The 27,910-nt window shown below is 48.9% G+C and overlaps 9 protein-coding genes across 9 annotated transcripts; 4 read left to right on the plus strand and 5 right to left on the minus strand.

The window, feature by feature from the left end:
• Positions 1-737: 737 nt before the first annotated feature.
• On the minus strand, positions 738-1,602 carry N7466_011454 (uncharacterized protein; the record flags this gene model as incomplete). Its single annotated transcript, XM_057170843.1, has 3 exons — positions 738-1,298; positions 1,384-1,515; positions 1,591-1,602. The coding sequence occupies 3 exons, from the start codon at positions 1,600-1,602 to the stop codon at positions 738-740; spliced, it is 705 nt and encodes a 234-aa protein (XP_057015564.1).
• A 3,791-nt stretch (positions 1,603-5,393) lies between these two features.
• Positions 5,394-6,987, minus strand: N7466_011455 (uncharacterized protein; the record flags this gene model as incomplete). The annotated part of the gene is made up of 2 exons (XM_057170844.1): positions 5,394-6,434; positions 6,562-6,987. The coding sequence occupies 2 exons, from the start codon at positions 6,985-6,987 to the stop codon at positions 5,394-5,396; spliced, it is 1,467 nt and encodes a 488-aa protein (XP_057015565.1).
• Positions 6,988-8,502: 1,515 nt separating this feature from the next.
• On the plus strand, positions 8,503-8,806 carry N7466_011456 (uncharacterized protein; the record flags this gene model as incomplete). Its single annotated transcript, XM_057170845.1, has 2 exons — positions 8,503-8,535; positions 8,621-8,806. 2 exons carry the CDS (start codon positions 8,503-8,505, stop codon positions 8,804-8,806), a joined length of 219 nt encoding a protein of 72 aa, XP_057015566.1.
• Positions 8,807-9,525: 719 nt separating this feature from the next.
• N7466_011457 (uncharacterized protein) lies at positions 9,526-13,164 on the minus strand (the record flags this gene model as incomplete). Its single annotated transcript, XM_057170846.1, has 2 exons — positions 9,526-12,762; positions 12,877-13,164. 2 exons carry the CDS (start codon positions 13,162-13,164, stop codon positions 9,526-9,528), a joined length of 3,525 nt encoding a protein of 1,174 aa, XP_057015567.1.
• Positions 13,165-14,157: 993 nt separating this feature from the next.
• On the plus strand, positions 14,158-17,172 carry N7466_011458 (uncharacterized protein; the record flags this gene model as incomplete). The annotated part of the gene is made up of 1 exon (XM_057170847.1): positions 14,158-17,172. The coding sequence occupies one exon, from the start codon at positions 14,158-14,160 to the stop codon at positions 17,170-17,172; it is 3,015 nt and encodes a 1,004-aa protein (XP_057015568.1).
• A 344-nt stretch (positions 17,173-17,516) lies between these two features.
• On the minus strand, positions 17,517-19,103 carry N7466_011459 (mitochondrial 37S ribosomal protein mS29; the record flags this gene model as incomplete). Its single annotated transcript, XM_057170848.1, has 2 exons — positions 17,517-18,394; positions 18,461-19,103. 2 exons carry the CDS (start codon positions 19,101-19,103, stop codon positions 17,517-17,519), a joined length of 1,521 nt encoding a protein of 506 aa, XP_057015569.1.
• A 291-nt stretch (positions 19,104-19,394) lies between these two features.
• N7466_011460 (ribosome biogenesis protein RRS1) lies at positions 19,395-20,133 on the plus strand (the record flags this gene model as incomplete). The annotated part of the gene is made up of 2 exons (XM_057170849.1): positions 19,395-19,435; positions 19,536-20,133. 2 exons carry the CDS (start codon positions 19,395-19,397, stop codon positions 20,131-20,133), a joined length of 639 nt encoding a protein of 212 aa, XP_057015570.1.
• Positions 20,134-21,082: 949 nt separating this feature from the next.
• N7466_011461 (uncharacterized protein) lies at positions 21,083-23,122 on the minus strand (the record flags this gene model as incomplete). Its single annotated transcript, XM_057170850.1, has 2 exons — positions 21,083-22,500; positions 22,564-23,122. The coding sequence occupies 2 exons, from the start codon at positions 23,120-23,122 to the stop codon at positions 21,083-21,085; spliced, it is 1,977 nt and encodes a 658-aa protein (XP_057015571.1).
• Positions 23,123-26,386: 3,264 nt separating this feature from the next.
• On the plus strand, positions 26,387-27,631 carry N7466_011462 (Rab geranylgeranyltransferase subunit beta BET2; the record flags this gene model as incomplete). Its single annotated transcript, XM_057170851.1, has 5 exons — positions 26,387-26,485; positions 26,560-26,845; positions 26,902-27,353; positions 27,409-27,533; positions 27,589-27,631. 5 exons carry the CDS (start codon positions 26,387-26,389, stop codon positions 27,629-27,631), a joined length of 1,005 nt encoding a protein of 334 aa, XP_057015572.1.
• Positions 27,632-27,910: the final 279 nt, after the last annotated feature.

Below are 27,910 nucleotides of genomic sequence, written 5' to 3' on the forward strand. Positions count from 1 at the left end.
CGGATTTTTCTTGGAACGCTTTGTTAACCTTGTTAAGGATGAGGGGGAAAGGTGGGGGCTGGACCGAGGTTGACCATGACATGCCCCCGTGAGATACTGAAACCCGGAGGGTTTCAATCAATAGATTGAAAAATGGGAATTAGGAATGTTTGAATTAAAATTGTTGAGTTGATTTTATAGATCTAGGACCTCACCAAGGTCCTCAACTTTATTCTGCTATGGCTAGTTCTGTCTAGCAGCGCTGTGGTGCCGGAACATTTGAAGCGGGGCCATTCGTCATACATCGAAGCGGTTAATGAATGGTTAGATGCACGTCTCCTCAGCTGACCTATGCAAGGTACTATGCTCTAGTATGCAAATAACGGCAGACATCATGAAAGCTGAGATAGCGCGCAAATGGCTATTTCAGCTATATGCGAGTAATTCGAACATTCTGACATCGTAATCTCAAGTGACTAAATCGAGGCCCCCCAAGGACCCCGCATTGTAACCCCGCATGTGGTGTGTCAGCGTGGTAGAACAGATAACTAACTACTAGTGCTATGTAGAGACCATAATCCACATGCCTTGATTAGGAAGTTGCATGTCAAATATTCCAACTTCTTTTGAAGGGAAATTTCAAATTAATTGTCAATATATGGCAACAGACTAGAAACACTCAAATTATAAATAACAACAAGACTTGCAATTCCCTAACGCATCAGTTGTGTCCCTTCCAACATATCAACGATCAAATATTATTTCCAGGCCTCCCCTCCAAAGCCAGTTTCCCCAAATGCCTGCAAGCACTCGGCTCCAATGTAAATCGGACTCACAGGTTTAATCGGCCCAACGCCCCACATTTTCTCTCTTATCGAGCCTGTAGACGGGGTCTCTAGGCGTCTTTTGGCCTCGTCATCGATATCTTTTCTCCACATCGCGTAGTATTCGGCCTCCGTTGGTCGATCTCTTTTATTTTTGAATTCTCTCATCAGACTATACACACTGCCCAAGCCACAGCTTTTTGGCCAAGGGAGACGTTCATCAGGATTAGGAAATTCAACAAGCTCGAGATCGACAATCCTCACTTTGCCATCCTCGCAAAAGAGATAGTTATCCAGCTTCTCGTCCCAGTATTCGACTCCGTGGTCATACAACGATTTGACAGCTTCGTAAAGCTCATTTTCCAACATTCTGTCATCAATCTGGGACCTGTTTAGACCCAGGTCAAAAAGAGTGGTCCCACCAAGATCGGAAAGAATAAGCGCAGGGATCCCATTGAAAGCACCTTGGCCATAGAGCTGAGGAATGGTTATTCCCTGAAAGCTTGCTTAGTTTTTCATAGGCTTGTATTTCCTTTTGGAACTCTTCTTCCCATTCATCTTTCTGTTGCTTTATAATTACTGTCGTCACTGATGGCGGAATGGTATGTCGGAATGAATCCGATTCAAGTTCCACGCGGTGCACTGTGGGGCGAAGGTGATACAGCTGGGTGACGTTCTTTGTATTGATGGATTGGCCCTCCAGATAGAAAATCTTATGACGTGAGCTTGGTTAGTTCTTCAACCTTTGAACATCATGTGTGGGCACTGAGCAAGATATGTAGCTTACCTGAGAGGTCATGGTAACGAGAATCCGAGAATGATCACCGACAGCCTAAAGAGAAATATGCCACGCAGAAAGGGTCTCAAACGAAAGGGAACCGATTCTTATGTACCAGCAAGAGCTCTTGCTTAAAGCTCAAAGCGCTCCAGGCAGCGACGTCGGGAGTGGGCGACACCCCTGCCCCGGATGAATAGTATTGCCGTTCTCTACGGGCACATGCCTTGAGAAGTTAGGCAGAAAGAGGTTCCTACCCGCTGTACTTCTCCGTCGACGCTCTGGCGGCTCTGTCGACCGAGAAAACGTTGCAGCTTGCCGTCAGAGGCACGCCCATGTACATTTCCGAGGCCGTAAACATTGAAAGCACTCGCGCCTTCCAAGTTTGTCGGCTTGCGTGTCAGGAGAAGCATTGCAGGCCTGTCTCCCCTTCCAGTGCTCTGTCTTCTCTTATATATGTAGCTCAAGCTTGCCGCTTCTTCTTGCTTCTTTGGTCACCTTCTAACAAGACCTGGCGGCATCCCACAAAATGCAATTTGAGCAATCGAAAATCCATTATACTGTGCAAATTGAACTAGAGAGAAAGTTTACTTGGATATCTACAAAATACTAGACAGAAAGACATTGCTATATCGACAAAACAAGAGTAGTCGTGGGTGTTTCAAACAACCATTTTGCCAGTCGATAGATGGAGTTGGGGACTTGATTGTCACTGAGTCGCCATCGATTGATGGCTTTCAGCTACACCTGGATGAAACCTGATGCATACCATTCATCACACTAGCCCAAATTTTCCAAACTGCCACTTTGTCTGTAACCAAAAAAAAAATTGAATTATCTGTCTCTTTCGTCTGCATGGTCCAAAAAAAGTCCAAAAAATTGACCGACGCAGGGATCGAACCTGCAATCTCTTGATTCGTAGTCAAGCGCCTTGCCATTGGGCCAGCCGGCCGTGCTTATTGGAGAATATTGCCCGGCTTGGCTAATTATAGTCTAGCGCCATACTACGCGCTAAGCCTCATTCGGAGGCTACTTTGCCGCTCGATCGGATCTGGTTCGTCTCGATATCATGAATTTTGCATGGAAATTCCAAAGTTCCAATGTTTTTGTGGACTTGAATCAATCCTAGCCATGCAACTGAGGCTCTAAGTCCTTGTTTCCAGATGAAGTGCCTAGGCTTTAAGAACGGAGGTCCATTCAATGTTCAAATTCCAAGATTATTTGGTAAGACATCGGCAATGATCGAAATATATGTACGCTTCACTTCTAAGGCTACATGTACATATGTATGTTTTGGCGGCCGTAGCAACAACCCGCATTCAAAGATAAACGTTTAATTAGTAGACAACATTTGAACTTTGAAGTTTCTTCCAGCACTTGAGCACTTAGAAAAGTTCTGATATCCACCTGGTCAATTCAATTTTTTAACGTTGGAAATGCCATCAAGGTAGACCCGTGGACAGTAGATGGTCAACCGCAATTTAGGCCACATGCATGGTGGGAACTGTCGGTAACATTTTGAATACCCAGGTATCAATTGAAGTGTCCAAGATTCAAGCGCTCAAAGGGCATTTGGAATATTCCAAGGTTTATGCCGCAATTGATCCATGGCCAATGGCCGATCCACGAATGTACCTAGTAGATTCTAATTTCCATACTAATATTTAAGCATATAATCTTTATTTTGACCACGCGTATAGTATGCAGGTATTAATCCAAGGCACAGAAGCATTTTCAACATTCCTTTATCAGCCGAGTACTGCATAACATCTAATGAACAGCTTCCGATGTGCATCCATGGATATGCACACGGAGAATACCATATCGGGAAAGCGATAACAGCCAGTGGAAAGCGCCCAGACGAATGTAGCCAGCATCTGATTCTACTCACTAAGTAAAAGCTAATCAATCCCCAACTTCTCCAAAATCCCAAAGATTGCTGCATACCCGGTGCACATCCGAAGCCAACACGATTTCGGATCCGACCCGCTGAATCGGAGTCTAGGGAGTTGTGAAGAAGCATCAAGCAAATTAGCTCGTCTCTCCACCAAGGGCTCCATCTCTGGGTCCAACTAAGACGCACGGGCCTATGAGCGTGGGATTTCACTTTTCGAATCCCCACCGATTATTTATCATTATTCGATTATTACAAGCTTCTCGTGATAATTCCAAATAGCCATGCTAGATGATCATTACTTTGTACAATCAATTCTTTTGAACAGCCTGTTCACCATGTCAGTACATGCCGTGTTATCGGGGAAATAGCAAAACGCTTCAACGCTTCAACGCTTTACCAATTTTAACGGCATCTAGAGGTATGTATACGGGTCAAAATTCCCAAGGTAATCTATTCCCTAACTCCCCTATGGATATTCAAGCCTGCATCAATAGCAACATATACACGGGGAGCTCCGGACAAACCCGACAGTGGCTTTCCATAAAGTATCACAAGCGACAAAGTGGACCGAATCCGTCCTGTCGGTACATTTCCACAGTTCCACATGATCTCCTACTTTACTTCCTTTACTCCGTAGACTTGACCTCTTACTCCGTATCATGAAATCCGCCTATGTCCGCACGTTGAAAGACAGGACAGAACATTTGTACCTCGAGGTCCGAACGTTCACCTCGCGCGAAAAAAAAGGGGGAGGGGCGGGAGGCAGCTTTCCTTCCTTTCCTCAATGTTCTCCTCTCTTCTCTTTTCAAATGTTCTCTCGCCTATACGACCGGGCGAGTATGTAATAGCAACCGCGGCAGACGGGGTACATACACAAACCAGCATCTCCACCCCAAAACAAATCTCCACATTTACCGACGAGAGCTAACTACTTGGGTGCAGCCCCGGTCCCCGGAGAAGAATACATGTACAGAGTACACAGTACATAACGGAGCCCGCACGGAGGAGGTACAGACAGAGAACATTTAAAAAATCCACTTGTGCAAAAAAGGGTTTCCGAACGCAGCGATTGATAAGGATAGCATGAAGCTTACCACCACCTCGCAACATTGGAATTAAGCATAAACATTGAACGCTCATTCGAAAGCAAATAATACTGCAATAATAGGTGGAAATTCGCCAAAAGGGGGATATTGAAAGTGCATATTCTTGTATTCTCATATAATTCCAAATTCAGGGATTTCAAGATCCCGACCCAAAACCCAAGTGGGGTCAACCGTACCAGAATCATCCACGGGTCCATGGATTCGGTAGTTCAATCAGTCGAATCGGGCGATTTCCACATTGTCCTTTCGAAAGACTGACACGTCCCGTGAAAGCCGGACCGTGGATGCGGGTCCCAATTCCCGGCGCCCTGGGTTATTATGACGCCATGATATGGTCGTATTTAGTCCCGTGGGACTTGAATGGGACTTCTGTTCCATGGATATATTCGGTCGAGCTCGGTGGTATGGGAAGGTACATCGTAAAATGAGATTAAGGTTGGGGTATGATTTCATTGTGTGGCTGTGGGTAGTAGATGTGGGTTTGGTTTGGGGGTATGTCATGGTCAAATGAGCGGGTTTTTTGGGGGGAGGGTTTTGGATGGATTGGTTTGTGGAATGCATCGTAGATTGAGAATGAGTATGCTAGATAAATGTCGAAGTGTGTGAGATTGTGGAAGACAGGATGTAGGATCGTATTGTCTCTTCTCTTTTCCCTTTTCGCAAGGGTAAATTCAAATGCTGGGGTATTGGAATGAATGAACGAGAGATAGCCGGCCCAAACATGACAATATAGACAAAACAAGACAGTAGACGAAAAAAATGGAAACACGATGGAGATGCAAATTACAGCCCACGAGAAGCAGGAACGAAAATCATCGACTCCGTTTAGAAAAACCTCCGGAATGCCCGTTCCCACCGGCAGGCCTCTTCTGTCCTGATCCAGAGGTTCCCGCAGCAGCAATAGCAGCCTCGCCAGAGCGAATCAAGGCACCAAGTCGAACAAGATAGGCCCTTGGCGCCCGGTTCACTTCCATTTTGCTCAAGCAATTGCGGAGCTCCGGGAGCCTTGGAGCCAGAGAAGAAGGGTGAATGTCCTCAAGGGCGCTAATAACGAATAGGTCCGCATCGGCCTTCAACTCGACGTCGTCCGACCAAATAAGCAAATGATGAATATTCCGCTGATCTTCATCCTCGCCATGGAAAGAAGTTCGTCCCCATTTCGCTCCACCCAGACAATCCCTATTGCGCGAAGCGACAATCTCAAGAATCTCAACGAGAGCACCCACCGCGCCGTCGGAGCCATAAGGAGAACGGAAGGAAAGATTGGACCGGATACGTGAGACTATACTCCGAAGCTGAAGAGCCACCTCGCTGGCCTCGACGATACCGGCGCCAGGACTGCTCGGATCGATGGGTAAGTTGCCCGTGAGGCAGTACTGGTCGAAGTCCAACATGAGACGGCGGGTCTGATCCTGGATTTTCTGGAAGTAGATTGCCGCGCATGCGCCGGAGGGCATTGCCTTGCAGATACTGCTGAAGACGCTGTCGTCGTGTACGGCAAGTCGGAAGACGGTGGCTTCAAGGTCGCCCTGTACGACGCAGGATTCGGCGGTGCGATCCTCTGTCGACTCGGTTTCTCGTAAATCTTGGCGGTAGTCTTCTGGAAGAGTTTTCGTTTTGAAGGCGCTGAGAACGTCGCGGACTTTTTCTGCTCGAGTCATTCCGTGATAGTGGCCGTTACCTTGGTCTCGGAAAGATTGCCAGCCTAGACGCTCCGCTACCACGCCCAAGCTGACGCCATTGAGAAGTTCCTCGGCGCGAGGACGCACTTGGGGACGGCCGTCGATGGAAAGAGTCGCCTGGGCCTCTGAGGGTGTAGGGATGAAGTAGGCATGAAGCTGGTCGAGGACCCACTACCGTTGTAGTTGTATTAGTGAAATGTCTTTCTACAGTCGTACAGAAAGTAGAAAGCTGGAAGAGCAGGAAGAAAAGCCAAAAAAAAAAGTCATTTGTTGTGCGTGGACAAGAGAAGAAACTTACGAAAATGTGTTGGCACGCGGCCTCTGGCCGCGCTTGGAACGTCAAGCAGGTACAGGTAGTTGAATTTGGTCCAACATGCACCTGCGGTCGATCCAATAGCTGAAAATCATAGCCAGACTTCGAAGCCCGACAGTTGACGACCTCAAACTGGGATCTTAAGCCCACCAAAGCACTAGCTTCGACCTCATGATCTAGATCCCTCAGATCATAGGTGATTCCAGATCGCGCGAGAACCGTCCTCTCACTAGGCTCCTCATCACTGCTCTCCTCCTCTTCACTTCCTGTCTCGCTCCCCTCAACAGAGCTATCCTCACGCTCACTTTCATCGGAAGGGATCGGCCGTCCCGTGCGAGTCAATTGGGACCGGGTCTCAGGCATGTTGTCACCGATTGACAGTCTGTGGAACTGTCTTGTCGGAGCAGTCATGGTCCGAAAAAAAGGGGGCGAGGGAGATTCAAGAAATACGAGGGGCAAAGAGACCAAGTTGTGTATAAGTGGACTCCTGATGGCAAAGGGTAGATTCAGAGAGTTCTTCCGACCCATGGACGGGAGCGGGTACATTGAAACCATGGAACGGATCTCTCTGGCGCCCGCTTTAAATAATTAGGTCCGCCATAGAAGGAAAAAAAAGTGGCTCGACAAATTCCCATTTCTTCATAGTTCCTGTCATCCCTGTATTCGATTTGACCGCATCCCGCAGGATAGACTGGGGTTGCGAGTTCGAACTATGATCTTCGGGGCGCAAAAACAAAGACTTCGGCGGAGCCGAAGCTCAAGGTCCAGTTAAAAAAAAGGAGTCAGAAATTGGCAAAAAAATAAAAAATAAAAAATAAAAGAGCCAGAGCTGACCCACGAGCCGCAGAGTACTAGGATAATTTTCCAACAGCGCTAAAACAAAGGGTTTGAAAACAGCGAGTGGAAAAGGGAAATGGGGGAAATCGGGGGGAAAAATTGGAGAGATGGATTGGGTAGGGCGCAGGTTGAAGGGGATGATGTCTTAACAAGGCTTAACCGTTGGATTATGCCTTGCACAGTGATATTGATCAGCATCATTGCGCACAGACTTGCCACTAGGAGAATGAAACGATCTGGGGTCTCGGTGGCTGCTCCGAGCATGAACTTGGCCGAGGCTAGTACATAGGCTAGGGACAAACACAGTAAGACCTGGGAGTATTCCGTGTATATCGAATACATAGATCTTGCCCGTGTATCAAATTTGCCATTTAGACGAACTTGATAGATCAATTCCAGTTGTTTATCTTGGCGGGGGAAAAAGAGACTGGTTCTACACGAAATTCTGGGGTGGCAGGTGGCAAGTTGCTTGCTCCGATGGCGTAGATACTGGTGCTGGCGGATTGGCTCGGCTCCTGGCCGGCAAAGGGAGAATGGATCAGTAGGCTCGGGTGTAAAAGCCTGAGATTGGCACTAAGCCCAAGCCTAAGACTGAGAACGGGAAATGTGGAAATCGCACAGCAAGGTCTTGGCTGGCGATCTTGTCTGTGCCGGCGCAGAGCGATCGCGGATTGATCCCAGTGGGGAATAAATCTCGAATTTTCCATTCGACCCATCCAGGGCTTTGCTGCCTTGTCGGTTGACCACCCAACTAACTACCTGGTCATTAATTCGAGGCCCCAGCACCAAAACAAACAAATTAGTTAGTATGTCACTTTTGACCTGCATACCAAAGTGTCATAAACAAGCCCCGTGCTCATGCGATTATCCTTGGAGGGGGGAGTGAAGCAAGGGATCCCAGATCAATGAGCTATGCAGCTTGTCAAAGTTCCCTTCCCAGATAAGGAAATGCCCAGGCGTAGGAGGAATCTCATTTCTCCTCACAAATACGGGAGAAAGGCCACGCAGCGGAGTAAAGACACCGCTACAGACGCCTCATAGCCAGTCCTTAGTGTCCGGTTGGAACAGTTGGTGATTCGGATGACCACCATGCATAAGCTCAACGATCGCGATAGTCCTAGCGTAGGTCGAAGAGGGGAAGCTGCGCGCGAACTGTGCAAAGATGGACCGTTGAATCGATTATGATTAGTCTCATTGATTAGTGCAGGGACACAGCGAATCCGAGCACGCCTCAGAGCTGCTGTGCGGCACAGTACGACCCGCCGGTCTGGGTATTGGGTCTGGAGATGTCCTTTCATCCCTGCAAGATGGGGCCCGAGCACCGCAGACATCATTGCGACCGTTTGATGTGAGCCTGTTTTCTGCCCCATATGTGCTGATCAGTGAGAAATAGAGGGGAAAAAAGGAAAATACAAAACATTTAGGCGTTTAAGGGTGAGGTTTTAGCTGATACCTACTGTCACTGTGCCCACTGCCCGGGCGCTTAATGACGGGTATTCAGCACTCGGTCAGGCTGATTTCACACCCAAGAACGTCCGAGGTCCTGGAAGAGGAGACGTGTTTTCCATGCTGTTTAGATCAGTGGAAAAGCAAAAGCCGCCTGTGCATGTTCTCTGAATCACTTGACTGATTTGGCCCCTGCCCACGGCGCAGCCACCTTGAGTGGCGTGACAGGATTGGTTGGGTCAAGACGGTCAAAAGTACGTCGGAGGATCAAAAGAGTTGGCAAGATCTCCCTCCAAGCTCTTTGTCCGGGATCAGCAGTTGGATAATGCTCCGAATCAGGTTATGTGAACAAGTCTGGAAGTTCAAGCGAATTTCAGGGTCGGTATTGATGCCTGTGTAACGGGGAAAATTACTCCAGATGTCACGCCGTTACTATTGGCCTGTGCTCGTACTTCTACAGTATTTACACATGCATGTATCTAAGCGGTAGGAACAAAGAACAAATAAAACAAAGACACACGTGGCTCACATACTCAAAGGGTATCGAAACAGGGATAAACAAGAACCAAGGGGTATATGCCAGGTAAAAAAAAAATTCGAAAAAATTCGTGGCGTCATGGATGTGTTATCTGCACCCAATCCTTCCCAAAAGCATAATGCTCCTCCTCATTGGCTAGATTTCGCTGCATTGCGCTTCTTTGCTTCCTCCAACGCCCGACGTAGCCTCTCTTGGTGATCATTCTTAGGATCCGACAAACGACGTGCTGGCGGGGTCTGACTAGTGGGAGCCACAGTGGCAGGGCGAAGTTCCAAGGGTAGGTCTACAGACGTCACACTGTCGGTGTGACTGACAGGGGTCGCTTCCTCAATGACCACAGAAACCGGAGCCTCAACTCTCGGGGTCTTTGCCAGGTCCCGGATAAGTTGTTTGATAGTCAGATCAAGGGTCTGGGGGCCCTTTTGAATACTCTGCAGCTTTGAGTTCAAGTCACGTTCGAGGATTGAATCCTCTTTTTTCTTTTCGGCTTCGAGACGCTCAAAGATATCCGGCTCCGAATTTGCATATCGTGCTTCGGCAACGGAGACGGCGTAATCGGCGTCGTTTAGCGATTTTTCTGCGACCCCCGAGCTCCGAAGGATTGCCTCGGAGTCGGCTCGAAGTGACATGGCGAAGGTTACCGCTGACTTGAGGATCTGTTCGACTTCAGAATCGGGTAGGCCGGAAGCACGGAGGTTCGTGGGGTCGAGGCGGGCTGCTTTGGACGAAAGCTCGTCCAGGATGCTTTGATTCATACCTAAGCCGTGCAATATGGCATCGTCGAAGGAATTCATCAACTGATTGGCCCGCCCGTCGCGGTCCTTCGCTGCCTCCAGAATGTTCCGCTTTTCCATAAGGTCAAAGTCCCCATCAAGCTGTCGGAGGGTAGACATGTCACCCATAAAGACTAACGGACGGCGCTCGGCTCTCTTACGTCGTCGCTCACAATCCAGCGCAAGCTCAAGCCGCTTCTGGAACCGGATCTCGAGCTGGTTGTGGATGTCATGGACCATTTTCAGGGTCACAGATGGACTGTATCGGCCAAGACTGGCGCTCTTTCCTTTCTGGTCCCGATCAAGCTGGCTCAGGGCATTTTCATACAATTTGCGAAGCGCAGAGATCTCTTCTTTCAAACGTTCATCTACGGGATTGAACACTTGCGACATGAAGTGATCTACTTCCTTCCGCTCCTCATCAAGCTGAGTACGAGCCTCAGTCTGCCGGAAATTTTCCTCCAAGGTGTTAATATCGGCATAGCCAATTTCTTTATCATTGAAAAGAGTATCGATTTCCGCCTCCGAATGGTCTTGTCGAGCGGTACGATCGCCATCAAGAGCGCGTCGACGGGTTGTAGCCGCTTTTTCCCAGCTGTCAATGGATTTTTGAACGTAGGATAAATCCCCCGAGAACTTTCCTAGGCCCTCTTTTGCTGTGATGTGCCAGGAGCCTTCGGATTGTTTATCTAAAGGCGTCCCGACAATTGTACGCAAATCTGCAACAATATCTTCTTGTCGTCCTTGTCGGAGCGATTCCGGCAATGGTGGATGCGGCGTAGCGTTCCGCCGACTGTCTGCCTGGTACGCATTGCTTTTATGCCGGATTAGACCAATAAAAGTCTCATCATGCTCAGACGGAGGTGTCGAAGTAGTCAAAACAGAGAGTCCTGTTTGAGATTGAGGGACATTGGACATGACCCGTCCACTAGCCGATGCCTGCCGTAAATCAGAGTAGGCTTGATAAGCAGGACGAGCAAATGTTAGATTATCTGAGCCACGCTGTGGGCCCTCAGTGTATTGAAATGGGGTGTAAATTGGACGCGGAGGCTCCGTATTGAGGGGCTCTAAAGGTTGTGCTTCCTCTAATAGATGCATTGAAGAAGTCCGAGCAGGCGGTTTGGGTACATCTTCTGAGGGCACTAGCGAAGACTTAGGCTTCTGCGCCGTTGACCCGCGCCTCGTTATGATAGGACGACCACCTGCGCTATATTCACTTCCCGCGCCGTCATCGTCATCATCCTCTTCATCTTCGGTGATTCTGGTAGGTGATTCAACTTCTTCCATCTCCACGGGAATTAGTCCAGACTCAAGAGATGGTTTGCGCTTCTCAGGAATCACCAATGGATGTGGAGCTTCAGAGGAACGAGTCTCTTGAACGACAGGGGGTTGAACGACTGGGGGCTCATGCTCAATATTATACATGATTTCACGGAGTTTAGTTTCCTTGGCCATGAAAGCAGTAAATATTTTGAAGCGCTCTTCATCCGAATCCGCCACTGCCTCCTTGCGCAGCATCGCAATGCAGCGCGTCAGTGATGATTTGAACCATGGGTCGAGATCCTCATATGGATCCACTGGTTGAGGTGCGATATTGCTTCGCACTTCAGCAGAGCCAGCAGCCTCTTTATTGACGTTCGCTGGTGTCTCTTGTGCAGGAGGAGATTGCGAGGGTTTCGGGGTCTCCGCTGGGCTGTCTTGATTACCCTTAGATTGGAGATCTAGATGTGATATCGAGCTTGCCTTATCGGAATCAGCCGGCCTTGATGCGGGGTCCAAAGGTTTGGTCCATGCATCAATCACATTGTCAATACTATCAGTGCGGTTTGACCACACGCTGCTAGTGCTGACACTGTCCACGCGGTTGAGAGGTGCTGCGTGGAACCTATTCCCGCCAGAGGAGCTGACAGGCGAAATAGTATCATTTCTTTGTGGCCCTGGAGACTGGTACATAGGAGTGGGAGCTTGGGGTGTAGGACTGGGAGTCTGCTGATTGGGATAGCCCTGGGTTTGAGAAGGATAGCCTTGGGGTTGAGGAGGATAGTCTTGGGGTTGAGAAGTCGGTGCACTGGCCATGGCAGGTTTGGCTAGGCCAGTAGAAAAACCAGGAGGTGTCTGAATAGTCTCAATCGATGGAGGAGCAAGGTCTCTAGGTGGAAACCACGGCGCATCATCAAAGTCACCCTCTGTTGGACCTAAATGTTCCCAGTCGGACGGTGTCCCCGGGCCCAATGCAGATGCATATGTGGGGGTTGCATTGGGATCCACAGCACGCCCATACGAGCCTTGCGTAGCTGCCGGGCCGATGCCCTGTGCAAGCAGTGCAGGTCGAACATTAGTAGTATCCTGCTGGCTGACTGAGGGATGATCTTGGGGGATCTTAGGGGGTAGTATCGGAACATTAGAAGTCTGATATTGCTGGTTCTGGACCTCGGGTTGACGCGGCGGGAAATTATAAGGCGGTGGGATACTGTTTGCCGATGGAGGTCGAGCATCCGCGAACGCTTCGTAATCTTGATTCGAGAACGACGGCGGAATGTTGTTCAAGGCGGGCGAGTGGGGTTGCGACTGCGTCTGCGGCTGTGGTTGCGGCTGCGATAACGCATAGATATTAGGCCGTTCGTTGGTGCTTGATGGCCGAGGCTTTGGCATCTATCAGTATCTGGAAAACCCTCACTTTGTACATTATTCATGACTATCACATACTGGAAGAGGTGGCGGGGCAACAATCGTATGTTTGTTATATGGCGCTCCCCAATTCCGGGGGTCGGTCTGACTCTGACCCGATAACGGCGATACGGGCGACGACGACGTCGGCCGCGCCGGAACAGCGGTGTTGGACATTGGCCCATAGTTTGCCGGGTGATAAACAGCCCCTGCGGCTGGCCGAGGGGGTTGCGGCGGTGGTTGTGCCGACTCAGAAGCTGGTTTAGGCCGGCGCGCTGGCAGTCGCCATTCTGGCTGTTGGGAATCGGACTGGTTTGAACCGTACATGATGGATCATGGCCAAGTACAAAGTACCGAGAGATAGAGAAGGGAAAAGATCTTGAAAGGGGCGGAAGACAAGCTTCACATGCACGATATAAGCTAAATTCCAAAGTGCAAGGCAGCAGGAAGCACAGGAGCGCGCTACTTCCTCAAGAGTCAAAGCAAAAAGCGGGACACAAACACGTAGGCCCCCCACCAGCCAATCCCACATGTTAAAAATAGCTGGTGATGCATATCAGATCCCCCCTGACCAACTACTAGTATGTCCTGTGACCGAATAATCCTGAATTTATTTTTTCCCTTTTTATTTGACCATTTTCTTATTTCGGAGCCGTATGAACGGTATATTCTTCATAAAATCCTGAAAGTTGTTGTTTGGAGTTGTATGCTATCAAACCGTTGACCAGTTGGTTTACAGACTTGGCACGCAAAAGGCAATTCCTAATGCATTTTCAAATGTGCTGCACAATGCGCGGAAAATCTCGCGCGCTGCCTTATAACCCTCTAAAAACCGATGTTCGCCCTTGAGTGTGGTGTCATTGAAAAAGCGGTGGCGATGAAGTGAACCCTTACTTTATTCTACTATGTACATGGTCTCATACTAATGGAGATCTTCAAACAAATAGGAGCAATACTCCGACGAAAAGATCGCATATAGTAGTATTAACCCAATAACGCACTTGAATTGCTCAGCCATGTCTATTCTTGGAACTATACGAAGAAACTATCATTTTCTTTCAAAACTTGAAGTTTAACTAGGCTAGAACTAGGCATTCTTTGTTCACTACTTTTAGCTACCCCGAGACTCAAGTGCTCCAGATCTTTCTTTTGTCTTTGAATTGTAGTCATGATGTCTTTGTTAGACATCTTAGGAAAACCATAGCTTAAAGAACTTGGGAAATCCCACGTAGCGAGCACCGAGCTAGAAAATCGAGTTTTGTTGCATCCCTTCTACGAACTGAAGTCAGTCACAACTTAGTACGCAACGCCTATAACACAATGGGAGACAAGAAAAATGAATCTTCAACTTTCACCAAGGCTTTCCTCCCAAGACCGTCCTGGCAAGCCATGCGACCAGATAGAGAAGTCCCGAAACCAGACATCTTCGACGAGGTCCAACTAGGCAATTACGTCTCAAAAACAGATGCCAAAATCGCCTACCAAGTATGGTCCCTCCCAGATCGAGCCCTCGGCAAAGCATGGCGCCGACACAAAGACCGGCCCTACCCTCACAGCACCGGCGATCCAAACGCCCAGGTCCTGGTGCACAATATATACGAACACCTGATGAGCGATCCACTCCTCCCCGTGGCGCGCGAAGATGCAGAGTCCAAATTTGAAGCAGACGGCCTAGAAAAAGATTGGGAAACCTCAGGAATAATCGAGGAACACAGAAATGAGATCATCGGTGAAAGCGCGCTCAAGGATCTGAGATCGTGGTCCTCGTCCTCTATCAGACGGTTGTTGGTGGCACGAGGCGTATCGGCCGACGGGGATAAGAGGGCTCTCATTGAGCGGGCGGGAAATACCGAACTAGCAAGATACTGTGGGATAATGCCTCAAAGCGATCTGAAGCAGTGGAATAGAAAGACAACAGGGACGGAAGGGAAGACTCAATCGGCGGACAATGGAGGCCTGGCGCCGCGATATGAGCTCCAGCCGTTCGAAAATGAGTGGATGACTACCCTTGACATGTATACCTTTGCCGTCCACCTGAGTCCCTATAACTCAGCCTACTGGACCAGTCGCGCATACTGTCATTACCAACAAGCGTACTTTGACCTAGCATTGGGCGATGCATACCGCGCAAAGATTCTCTGTGATGTGTTGACCAACGACAACGAACGCAGTCGACGACCAGGTCTCTATCCGCGAGTCTGGCATGCAATTGAACAGCATTTACTGGTTCAACCTCGTATAGATGGAGCCCTCAAGCCAGAAATTCAGAAATTAAGAGAGCGAGGCCCGAGGTACTTTGTCAACAGTCTCCTCAAAACGCTGGACCATATAATCACTCTCAGTTTAATGGCGCTGAACAGCTGGTTCGATCTGAATGAACAATACACCTCCCTGGGATCGAATATGCTGATGGTGCAGAACCGAGATGTAGAGGTTCCCAAGATTCTCAAGGAGATCATCGAAACTGTAGAACAGGATCGACAAGAGAAAAAGAAGAGTGACAAGCACTTGTTCTGGCACGAGCGTTTCCAGGGCAGTGTCTCAGCTGAGAAAACCTATCCCTACGAGCCCATGCAAGTGGATCGTACAGTGCAGGACTTCGTCGACACGGTTGATTTGAATATTTTCGGCAACGACGATTATTTGACAAAGAAATGTCAGGTTCTTGCCAAGAAAGTGAACTCACTGGGGGTCTTCGCGACAAGAGATATCAACAGGGGGGAATTACTACACAACGAAGAACCGACAATCCGAAGCCATCTTCAGCCCCGCCGAATGGAGAAAGATGAAACCGCCGTTCAGGACGAAAGAAGATGTGAAAACTGCATGCGAAAGCTCGACGTCGGCGCGGCGACTCGGTTCTCAATCTATGCCTCAACTAAATTCGAACGATGTCCCTGTTTCCCAGTTGGGAGAACTGCTCCGGGTCCCGATGACCGGGTCTTTTGTAGATCTGCAGAGCAAAGCAAGAGCAAAGCCAACAACAATACTGAGAAATCTTGTCTGCAGATCGCGAGCAAGCAGCACCACTTTGGAAGCTGTGGCAAAGATTGGTCATGGCTACACAACAGCATGAGGCCCGTTATCAGGAAATGGCAGGATAGAGAGTATTTAGTGCAGTGCAATGATATGCGGGGCACGATGCACAGTCTTCTGCTGCGGAACATATTCGAAATAACACTGCACCGCCGCAAAGACGACCCATACCTGTCTCCACTGGAAATCAACGAGCTCCTCATTCTCAACGCGAATGACAACAGGGAAGATTGGTTTCCATTTTCGTATACTGGCAACGTGACCGTCCCGTTCGATATCCTGACTTATCTGGGCGTTGATATCTTCCGAGATCTCTCATTCGACACATGGGTTATTCAAAGCATCATGCGCAAGCTGCTCAACTATGCTATTCCGTGGGATGAGGAGCGCCGAGGCGAAGGACCCGAAATCTTACCTGCTGACAGTTTCAAGGGACCTAAGGACCCAGAGGAACAAGATACGATGCTGAAGGCCAAGAAATCCTTCAAAGACCATGACCCCTCGTTCATGAACATGTATCTGTTCCCAGGCTTCAGTCTCTTCCGAACAGAAGTAAGCGGGAACGCGAGCTGGGGCTATGATACCGAAGTCCCCAACCGCATACTAGTATGGGCAAAGAACGACATCAAAGAGGGCGAAGAAATCATCATCCGAGAACCCTGGTGCAGGAATGATACAAACCAGCTCTGCACGGAGATCTTGAGAAAAGAGAAAAGAAAAATGAGCGCCACCGAATCAAGCACCGAAAGCCGCCATGCGAACAAGAAAAGAAAAACGGATCACCCAGCGGCTGAAAACCCCATTGTGCCATCAGGAAGAAAGAGAAAAGCGCCCACCAACGACCCAGAAGCAGCAGCTCAAGCATCCGCCAAAAGAACAAGGGTGGAGGTCAAACAGTTCCATCCCCAAAAAGGCGCTGCAAAGATCCCCGCGGAAGCGGAGACGAAGTCTACCAAAAGGAAACGAAACGAATATATCAAGTCCGACGGCATCACTCTGGACTTCTACGAGATTCCCGAAGACCAGGATCCTCCGGCTGGGAAAAAGCGTCGTCTGGCACTGCTTAACAAGTTCCGGCCGCCAGAAGATTTCCAGCATGAGAAGTGGGCTAAGGAACTTGAGAATATAGAGGCAAAGCGCTTTGAGTCGGGTGAGGAGAGGAGAGCGAGGATTCAGAGGCTTAAGGCGGAGCGGTTGGTTCGTTATAGGCAGGAGCAGAGGGAGAGGATTGACGAGAGGGATAGGCGGGATGGGAGGCCTGTTCGAAGGAGGAATCCTCTTTGTTATGATTTTACTTAGATAGGGCATTCACAGGTGCCACGGTGATTCAAGATTTTTTCATGTTCGATGTTGATTTGATTTTTGATTTGATGTACTTTTTGGAGTTTGGAGTCTGGAAAGATAAATTTAGGGAATGCAGAATTGTCAAAAAATATCCATTATATGCATACACCGATGAAAAACAGAGATTGAAGATTTGTAAAGTACAGGAGGCGTGAACCCAGGCCCGGAAGTCCATTTACAATACAAAATGACCGAGGACTCAGGACCCAGGACCCGGATTTTAAGGAACCAAAAAACCTTTGGGTAGTAATGCAGGGGCAAAAAAGAAAAAGAAGAAAACACCTTTATATAATCCAACATCACACCGCGGTGGGCTCTACAGCAGCAGCAGTGCGGACTCGACGGCCGAGCTTCTCCAGCTCACCGATAATGCCACCACCAGAGAGACTCCACTTCTCGCCGACCCATTTCTCGTTGACGGTTTCACGGAGCAGACCGCTCTTGGCGAAGTACTCCAGGTAACCACGGGTTTCCTCGCGGGTGAGACCACCGAGAGTCTGCAGCTCGAGAATGCCTTCCTGGCCGGAGGTAGTCTGGGGCTTGAAAACGTCCAGGACACGGACATCAGCCTTGCTGTATGCCTCTGGCTGGGGGTATTCGGGAGAGGAAGCCTTGACGCCCTCTTGTTGGGCAGCTAGGCGATCCAGGCCTACCTCAAGAGCGTAGGTTGAGGGGTTGTTGGATTTGGAGGTAGCGTACAGCAGCATTCCGCCGTTTTTGAGGGCGGCACCAGGCTGCAGGAGCGAGAGGAAGTGCTTGACGAAGACGAGGTCGTGGGCGTGGACCGGGGTGTAGTCGGTAGCGCGGTAGGCGCTCTCAACCATCCAGTGGGCAAGACCGTCAACGGCAACCAGCATTGGGGGACGGGGCTGGAAGTTCTTCTCCATGCCGGGGGCAGCGGCGGTAGCGGTGAGCTCCTTCCACAGAGCCTGGAAAACGGGCCAAGAGAGAGCGGCATCGGTGTATCCCATCATGGCCAAATCCACAAGGGTGGAAGTGGGCTTGAGGTTCTTCAGCGCGGGGTGCTCTTGGGAAACACGGAGACCAGACAGAACTTCGCGGTTGGCTTCGACAGTACGGGTCAACAAGGCGGCGGTGGCGCTGGGCTGGATGTACTGGGTCGGGTTGGAGCCTTCGATGGGAGTGTAGGCGAAGTCACCAGAGACGAGTTCTCGAGCTATTATAGTCATAGTTTAGCAGCTGCTTTCACCCAACCCCAATCATAGAAAAATGCGAGTCTTACCCTCAGGAACAGTGATCACAACCCATTTCTTGGTGAATCCCATAGCCATAGCCTGCAGCAAGTGCACGGTCTTACCAGATCCCTTGGATCCAGTAATAATCTTCTTGACAACCTTACCCTTCTGAGGCGCATCACCATCGCCAGAGATTTTCTCAAAGAGACGGCCCATCTCCAGAGCATCCCGACGCAAGATAGTTCCCGGCCGACGGAATATAGACCAACCCTGTCTAGGCTTGAAAGCCTCTACGGCTCTCAATTGATCCAGCATAGGCACAGGAAGTCCAAGAACAGAACCACGAAGACGAGCATCAATCATAGTCTCAGCTGAGAGCTCCTGCATGCCCTCAACCTCCAAAGCATTGGGGTTGCTGAGGACAATGCGCTTCCGCATAGCCTTGCGCTCTCCAACAGCTGGGGGACGCGAACGCTCGGTGGTCTTCTTCTTCTTTCTCCGCAATGTCTGGCCCTGTCGGTACCGCATAGGGGTCAGACTGGCACCCTTCTTCTTCGCTGGCTGGGCATATTGCACTGCGGTGGAGTGGAAACCGGCGCTGGAAATCCGGGGAGTTGCGGACGGGAGGATTGCTCGCGGTGTTGTTGGGCGAAGCCGCGAGAGGCAGCTCCAGCACCACGCGGAGGCCATTGGTCACAGACACTGGCGCCAGGCGCAGTGTCGATCAATTGGCGAGGTGGGGAGGGGAGTTGGTGGGAGAGTTGGTGGGCTTTGAGACAGTGAAAGTCGGGGTGAGAGAGGCTAGCAATAATAATTTGACTATGGGAATCTCTCTTTGGCCCGATTAGGCTGGCGGTGGGCTATGCTTAGTCACAAACGGCAGAAAAAGTAGAACGGCCTTTTTTTTTCCTTGCCGAGTGATACCCTCTTCGACGCTTTTCTGTACTTCCAAAGCTTCCGTGCTATTTACCGTTCTTCAAAATGGCAGACGTTGAGATGGCCGGCTCCAAAGCCGAGAGACTGTATGTGATTTCTTCCATATCGCTCGATTCATTAATCGTTGCGGAACGGAACATAACTTTGGCAAATATCAACATCCGAAAACTAACATGCCCTTTTCAGTCCTATCACCGTTGACAAGCCCACTCCCTACACTTTCGACCTGGGACACCTTTTGGCCAACGACCCTAACCCCATCGAGCTCCCCCAGGGTGAAGCCCTCAACACTTCTCTGTACAATGTCGCCCGCGACGGCGCTCAGTGCCTCCTCAACCAGCTCCTGACCACATGCAATATCACCTCCTCAGCCGAGCACGGCGTGCTCCTCTCTCTGCCCGCCCCCCAGACACTACTCCCCCGCCACAAGCCACTGCCCGTTCCCAAGCCCCCGACCAAGTGGGAGCTGTTCGCGCGCAAGAAGGGTGTCGGAAAGTACAGCCAGCGTCCCGGTGTCGCGATGGCCGATAAGGAGCGCCGCAAGAAGCTCCAATACGACGAGGCGACTGGCGAGTGGGTGCCTCGTTGGGGATACAAGGGCAAGAACAAGTCCGGTGAGGACCAGTGGCTTGTTGAGGTTGACGAGAAGAAGTGGAAGAAGGAGGAAGATGCTGCTGATAAGGGCGGCAACATCCGTGGCATGAACCGCACTGAGCGCAAGGAGCGGATGAAGCGAAATGACCGCAAGATGCGGGCTAACGATCGCCGGAGTACTAAGAAATAAACTGGTTGAAAGTTCTGTGTGTTTTGTGACTGCTCTATGTCTCAAGAGCTTGTGTATTCGAGATTTCTCATCATGTTTCTATGGGCGTTGGGGTTGGAGTCGGGCTTAGTTCCATTTTATGACGGTCAATTCGGACCATATTAAAAGCATTGTTTAAATCAATATCACTTCAATACCTCATATTCTAGTCTTTTTTTAATCTCTATCTTTTTTTTAGGTTTCAAGGTTTGTTGTAGACAATTTGGTCATTTGTATCCCGTGACAGTCAATGATATCAAGGTCTTCATTGAACCGAAAAATGCCATCCCCGTGCCGCTATTGTACAGTACTCGCAATGTTAACGCCAAAACAAGACAAAGAAAGAAAAACCCCCAGTTGAGGAGAAGTAGAACAACAACGCGAGGCAAGATAATGATGAGAGAGCCACAGAGGGGATATCTGGAGTAGCATAAAACTTGAAGCAGACTAGCCAAAGGCAAATAACCTTTGTTGTCAATTGAGAGCACATGAGATGAAAAGAGAGGTAATAGATCAAACCCGCCATTCGCCAGGTTCTGAGTGTACTTGCAGAAAAACGTAAGATATACAAACAGGAAAAAAAAAATAGATCAAAAATGATGGGAGAATCCAGATACCGCAGACGCCAGGAGATGCACTCTGACAATGTTGGTCTCAGACCAGGTGATGATGAAATGACAACGCCCAGTAAAAAGACGGAACATGAAAATAAAAAATAAATCAAAGACAAAGACAAGAGAATGAATGCAATATAAAAGATAGGGCAAGGCCATCGGTTGGTTCAATTTCCCAATCAGAGGCGCAAAATCGGACCAGCCGAATAAAGCGAAGCTCTGAATGAACCAGGCCACTGCAAATAAAACTCATGTTACCAAATATTGAGATAGAATTCGTATCAGGGCTGAGCTGAGCATATCATAACAAATGTGCCCTAGATTTTGATAGGCGAAAGTGGTGGGCCAAGTTCCGGAAGCTGGGACATGCTCCTGGAGTGTGTAGTACCGGTCTCGATATTTTGAGGCCTGGCCTTTCGTCGGCCTCGGGAGGTTTCAGGACGAGGTCGCTCTTCCTCGGCTTGTGAGCTCGAGCTAGAAGAGACGGCTCGTTCATGGGTAGAAGATGCCTGAGACGAAACGGTCCTGGCCTTTTCGTCGACAACCTTCTGCTCTTGCTCGTCCATTTCCTTCTCCTTTGCAACATACTCCTTCTCAGTCCAGCAGCCTTGCCAGCAGTTTTTCCAGTCGCAGACCAGAAACTGGAAGCAGAATGCATCGATCTTCATACAAGGCTGGAAACAAATGCATAAATTGCGGTAGTCCATCTTGTTCTGATCGACATAGGAGTGAAGGAGATTCAAATGGCAGGTAATGGCAAAGAGGAGGTAGTAGTTGTATGGCGGGAGTTTAGAAAGCTCATCCTTGAGCAATTGCGGGGCGGTCGTGGCACCCTCGCACTTTTCAGAAATCATGTCCTGGGTGGCTTTGGGGAAGAGCTCTTCGGGCAATTCGCGAAGCCAAGCTTTGAATAATGATCCGACGGTGTTGATATCGTAAAGGTCTGGAACGTCGAAGAGGCTAACATCTAATTCCGAATCGAATCGTCTTTGCCAATGCTTGACTTCTCTGCCACTTCCAGGAACTCGGTAAAGGCCTTCCTCCTCACATCCCTTGAAGTTGAGATAATCAATACAGCGGTATGGAAGAGCAGGCATCCAGAATTCGGTCTTGTCTCTGCAGTCTTCCAATTTCTTTGCAATGCGGGTCTTTCTTGCCTGCTCGATCAGCGGGAGGTTAATCACAGAGCAAACATAAGAGTCATCAGTGATCAACTCTCGCTCGTTGGTGCTGCCACTTCGTGTAATCTTGCCGAAGAAACCCTTCCCTGCTTTGCCCAAACGGTCTGCAGCGCCGCTTGAAGACTGCTTGAGGTTATTGAAAATAGCTGCTGATGCGCCAGATACCTGGCTCAATGAACTTGACTGGGTCATAGATCCACCAGTCTTCTCCTTGCGGATGGGGATCATCTCCGCCGGTCGTTCAAGATGAGTTCCCGCCGGTCGGTTTGGGCGCTCTGGTTGTGTGACGGTGGTAGATGGCGTAGGCTTGGACACGGGTTTAGGCTCGGATTTGGGCGCCTCGGTCTTGCTAAATTCCTCCAATTTGGCTAGGCCCGTTGACGGTCGGCGTCCCGGGGCTCTGTTTCCAGATGATTCATCCACTCGAATAGATCGAGATCTTGTAAGAAGGTTGGCAAATCGCTTATTTTTCTTTGCAGGCGCAGAGTCCGGCTCGGTGCTGGCTTTTTTGTGGCCTGTCCTTTGTGTTGTCTTATCACCAGCCGAAGTTTTGACTATATAGAAAAATTATTAGTCACATGGGATTAAAGGAAGGCGCATGTGGGACGGAAGCTTACGTCTTTCAGCCTCTTCTGATCGAGCAATCATGGCGGGCAAATCGGGAGTCGATTCAGACAAGATGCGCGCCATTGAAGACTTCCTATCTCTGGAGGTCCCGCGGCTCTTGGGGGGTTCTGTAGATGTTTCGTCGGAGCCGTCTGAACGGTGCGATCGGTGAGAAGATTTTGGCGCTTTCAGGTTTCCAAAGAATGACCTGGATTGGTCGCGTGAATGTTTGGATCCTTTGGGTGAGGGGAAATATTGTGGAATGGCTGTGATACCGGGGGTGGGGGGTTCGTTGGCGGATTGGGTTGTTTCAACGGTCAAAGTGCGAGGCGAGGTCGGAGATGTCGGACTGGTCGCTTTGCTGCTTGAGTCATGGGTGACGGGGCGAATGGTAGCACCCTTGAAGAGGGGTGAGCTCGACGCTGATTTGGGAGAGCGCGGTGTCAAGGGGCTCAATCCGCCGTCGGAACTGTGGCCAGGGGAAAGAGGCGACGGAAGCTTCCCATTGTTTGAGTCTGATTTGAAGGAGCTGAAGTCCAAATTGGGCACAGTCGAATGTCGAGATGGCATGTTGGGCGACAAGGCGATGGATTCTTTGAGGGCTAAGGATTGGGGGGGGGCTTTGTGGTACAGGCTGTGTTGTGTATGCACTGTTGTCGAACCGGGGTTGTCCAGCTGCGCGTCAAGAAAAAGGAGCTTCGGTCAGCATGGGAGAAGCAACCAGGACAAGCCGATAGCAAAATGTACCTAATCACTGCAGACCACCTGTGATCTTACAGAGGCTTCTCAGCTCCGTGGGACGGAGGTTCAGCCCACCGGTTGTCGAAACGATCGTCGGAGAGTTTGAAAGGTTATCGAGGGGATGGGATCTAGAGTATTGCAGATTCAACGGTCAGTCATTGAGAAGCAAGAAACTTGTCTAAAAAAAGACGAGTGAAACTAGCACATTGGTGACAGATGCAGGGGGCTATTCAAAGCCATGTTTTGCATCAACCGGTGCCAGGCACCGGGTCGCTGAAACAATGCAACGGTTCGCAGATGCCTGAAAAGACTTACCAGTGTTCCCCTCATGATATGCTCACACGACAAGTTTCCCACGGTACTGGAGGTTGGCTTCAAGGTTGTTGAAAGAAGCAAGTACTCTTTCTCTTCCCCCCTCTTTTCGAAGAGATCGGCAGAAGGATTTCGGGTAACAGGCGGCTTTCTCACAAAGGAGGGGGTGAACTTCAGAACAAAAAATGGTGGTTTGTAAAAATCCAGAATTAAAACGAGAGAATTTGAAGAACAAAAAAATGAACAAAAAAAAAAGGTAAACAGTAAAGTGACGAAGGTTAGGGGAAAAACGCGGAACGTTGAACAATACAGCAAAGTCCCCTAATGGACTTTAGCGTAGATTGTAGTGGCTTCGTTAGCAGGGGAACCACCGTGCACAAAGTAGTAAAAGGTCAAGGTCGCGCGCTAGCAAACTTCAATGTTCTGATAAAACGTTGAAGAATCAAAGTGAGATAGAAATTAGAAGAATGTAGTAATTCGCGAATTATGCAATAGCAGTTTTAGTTAAGTCGGATTTTCTGAATTAAAAGAAAAATATGGAGAAACCCATTGAGAAAAAAAAAAAGAGATCCACTGATAAAAGACAGTACGAGTGGGGACTGAAATGAGGGAAATTGTATACGCATCTTTATCAAGTACTTCTACATAGCACTGGAGTAGTATCCAAGGATGGAAATCAAAGGCGACCACAGTATCGAGTACCTGAAGTGATTATATGTCAATCATGTCTCCGGTTCCATGGATTTGACGTCTATCATTTTCAAATGTTGTACTTCTTTGTCTTTCATTCCAGTGACTCTTTTACATTCGGATTCTTGGATTCAACCCTGATTGGTGGGTATTTCTAGGTTACTTTATCCCTTGACTTCGGCTGATCAGGAATGAAGATATTCGGTCCTAAGCAGTGATACAGAAGTAACAGAACATTGTGCTGCGTACTTGGCCAAGTCTACACCGATCGGAGGCTCTCCACCGCTTAATGATTGGAGCCGCTGGGTCTGGCAGTTGGAACCACGGGATGATGCGCGTGCCTTACGTTGGAAGCCCAGTGGGACCCTCCAGAACCATTGTCATTCGTGCTATTGTCGTACCTGGCCTATCATCCATGGTTTCCTTGTTCCTGGATTCCCCTGACTTTGATACATCGAACCAGACATATGGGGGACCTTCAGCAGGTACCCGAACAAAAGGGAAATTTGCTATGATTTTGTTCCTTGGTCCTTGGTCGCATTCGTATACTTTGTAGTTTCGACTCTACTAAAAAAAGAACCAGGATATCAGGGGTAATTTTGTTCTTCAAAGAGGAAAAAAAAAAAACCAATAAAAGCGCGCAATGCAAAAGGCCCACTAACACTAAATTCTACTCAAACAGTGCAAATCCCGACGCTGTCGTCAGACAAAACGTGTGCACGGCGCTTGACTTGGCCCACTTTTCCCCCCTTTGTGTCTTAATTAACCCGAGTTTCAGATTTCTGACCATTGACCTTGACCTGCACACGTTCCCCTTCTCCCAAAGTGCCCCTCCTTAACCAGATAATTATGGGCTCCAAATGGACTAAATTGGAAGTGGGGTTGGACTGGATTTTTAGAATCGGTTGCACAGTGTGAAATTTAAACAGATAAGGCTATTCTTGGAAAATATCCTTATTCATGTTGTCCATGCGGTGCTGGATCCTTCCATACATGTCCGGAAATTCCATGACAATTGCCAAGTGCTGCTTATATACTCCGTGCATGTACTAGCATACCCCTTAACTACATACCTACTAGTGTGTATATACATAGTACGCGTGCAAATGTTTGAATTGTTCAAGACTTATCAGCCATGACCATACATACCTGATGCAACGGCAATATATGTATATAGCACGTATATCTGGATGTACATAGTACTCAAATTAGAGTCAAAGCATTCAAATTAATAGATGAATGTTAAACATGATGTCACGTCTTCATTGGAATATATGTGTTGACATGTCCACGGGCGCTCCTCCAGGGCTGCAAAAATAAACACGAAAAAACCTTGGAAGCATGGATAAGATTGGCATTCGAACTTGACTCGGCAAAGTTAGGCCACCTGGGTATTCGCAGGTACAGATACAAAAAAAGTTGGCAGGTGGCGGATTGGAGCCAGTCAATCGGTCCCACTTGGTGACTTTCTATTCTCAATGCTCTTGATTCCTTTGCACATGTGTCTGGGAATTTGGGCTATTATGGGGCTTGATAACGAATCGGCACGAGTAGGAAGTGTTTTCCTGGATGCCTGGGGCTATTGCTCCATTAATTCTGAAACATGGACATGGAAATCCTAGACTAGTGGCGCTTGGGGCATGTCACCTTGACGCACGGAGCAGGTCCTCTTTAGTGTAACAGAAAAGACAGAATTGAACTTGTGGTCCACTATCCACATTGGGAGCCCTATACATCATGTGACCCGACGGATCAGGATTAGCGTGACCACAATCACGTGCACACACAACTTTTCAAAAGGCGCGATCCCTGAATAGGACCGAGCTAAATCAAGCCACATTTTCTCGCTTGGCGGGAGCTCCGTTTAGTCCCGCGGCTCTGCACAGCCTGGCATTGGCCTTTTATGCATGGGCATTGATGACAGCATGATTTGAGCTACTTACCCTGAACACTGATTCTATGTTCGATCTCCGGCCTTTGCCGAACAAGCTTTCTTTCCCCTCTTTCTTCACGAGCTACTAACGTTTCATCCAATCAACCCTGGCTGCAGGGCCCTGTAAACCCCACTCTACCCCTACACCTTAAACAGACATGGCCCTGGTATCGGGCCCAGGCAGGGCTGGAGGTGCCTCGCTGGACCAGGAATTACACATCTTGAAACACGTCGCTTACATCAAGAACCTGGACACTGTGCGTGCTTTACTCTCACTCTTAACACCTTAGGGAATTTACAGCATGGGGCAACAGTTGACGGTTGACAATAGAGGAAAGAGGAGCTGGAATATTGGCTGACCGAACATCTGCGACTAAATGGTGTCTATTGGGGTTTGACAGCCTTACATCTCCTCGGTCACCCTGATGCTTTATCCCGAGATGAAACCATTGATTTTGTTCTCTCATGTCAAAAAGACAACGGAGGATTCGGTGCTGCCCCCGACCATGACCCTCACATGCTGTACACTGTCTCTGCAGTCCAGATCCTGGTCATGATTGATGCAGTGGATGAGCTAGAGAAAAGAGGCCGAGGGGGCAAGCAGAAAGTCGCCTCTTGTACGATTTTTCCTGTATAATGACCTTTTTTTACCCACACTAACATCAATGAACAGTCATTGCGAGCCTACAGAATCGCGAGGATGGCTCTTTCATGGGAGACCAGTGGGGAGAGACTGATACTCGATTCCTCTACGGTGCTTTCAATGCTCTGTCACTCCTGGGTCTCATGGATCTTATTGATGTCACCAAGGCGGTCGCTTACGTTCAGAGCTGTGAGAACCTGGACGGGGCTTATGGCCTCTTTCCTGGCGCGGAGTCTCACTCAGGACAAGTGTTCACCTGCATTGGTGCTCTCTCTATCGCCGGACGCTTGGATCTAGTGAATAAGGACCGCCTGGGTGCCTGGCTGAGCGAACGCCAAATCGACAAAGGCGGCTTTAATGGGCGACCTGAAAAACTTCCCGACTCTTGCTATACCTGGTGGGTCGGATCAAGTCTAGCTATGATTGACCGACTTCACTGGATTGATGGAAAGAAGCTTGCTGGATTTGTTCTTCAATGTCAGGTCAGTAAACCACCCACCCACCACCCTGTGTCTTGCCATTCTAACAACCCAAAAGGATACTGAAGGAGGTGGGTTTGCCGACCGACCTGGAAACATGGTTGATGTATACCATACCCATTTTGGTTTGGCAGGCTTGAGTCTCCTTGGCGTTGAAGGCCTGCAGGAAATTGACCCTGTATAGTGAGTAGCCAAAATTCTTGCCAGATTGTTAGGAAACATACTAACCGCACATCAGCTGCCTGCCAAAATCTGTCATTACTCGATGCTTGGCAAATTGAACATGATTATTTTGCACATTGTCCACCAATACCTCTATCCCTCCTGTCATCTAATAACCCTTGATTCCTTTTTCCATGAATCCTGGGATACAAGACAGGAGGAGAGCAACTGTCCACTTTGACTTATTCCGCTTCATACCGTCCCACAATGACCTAATGGTTGTTAAGACATCGTGGCTCATTCATGAACATAACTGCTCTACATAGATCCAATAGTTTTAAACCAGATACCAATTGAATTTCCAAAAAAAAAAAAAATCTTTCATTCAATCCCCTTTC

The sequence above is a fragment of the Penicillium verhagenii genome (genome assembly GCF_028828195.1).
Source record: "Penicillium verhagenii strain IBT 33310 chromosome Unknown utg000013l_segment0_segment0, whole genome shotgun sequence".
NCBI classification, from domain to species: domain Eukaryota; kingdom Fungi; phylum Ascomycota; class Eurotiomycetes; order Eurotiales; family Aspergillaceae; genus Penicillium; species Penicillium verhagenii.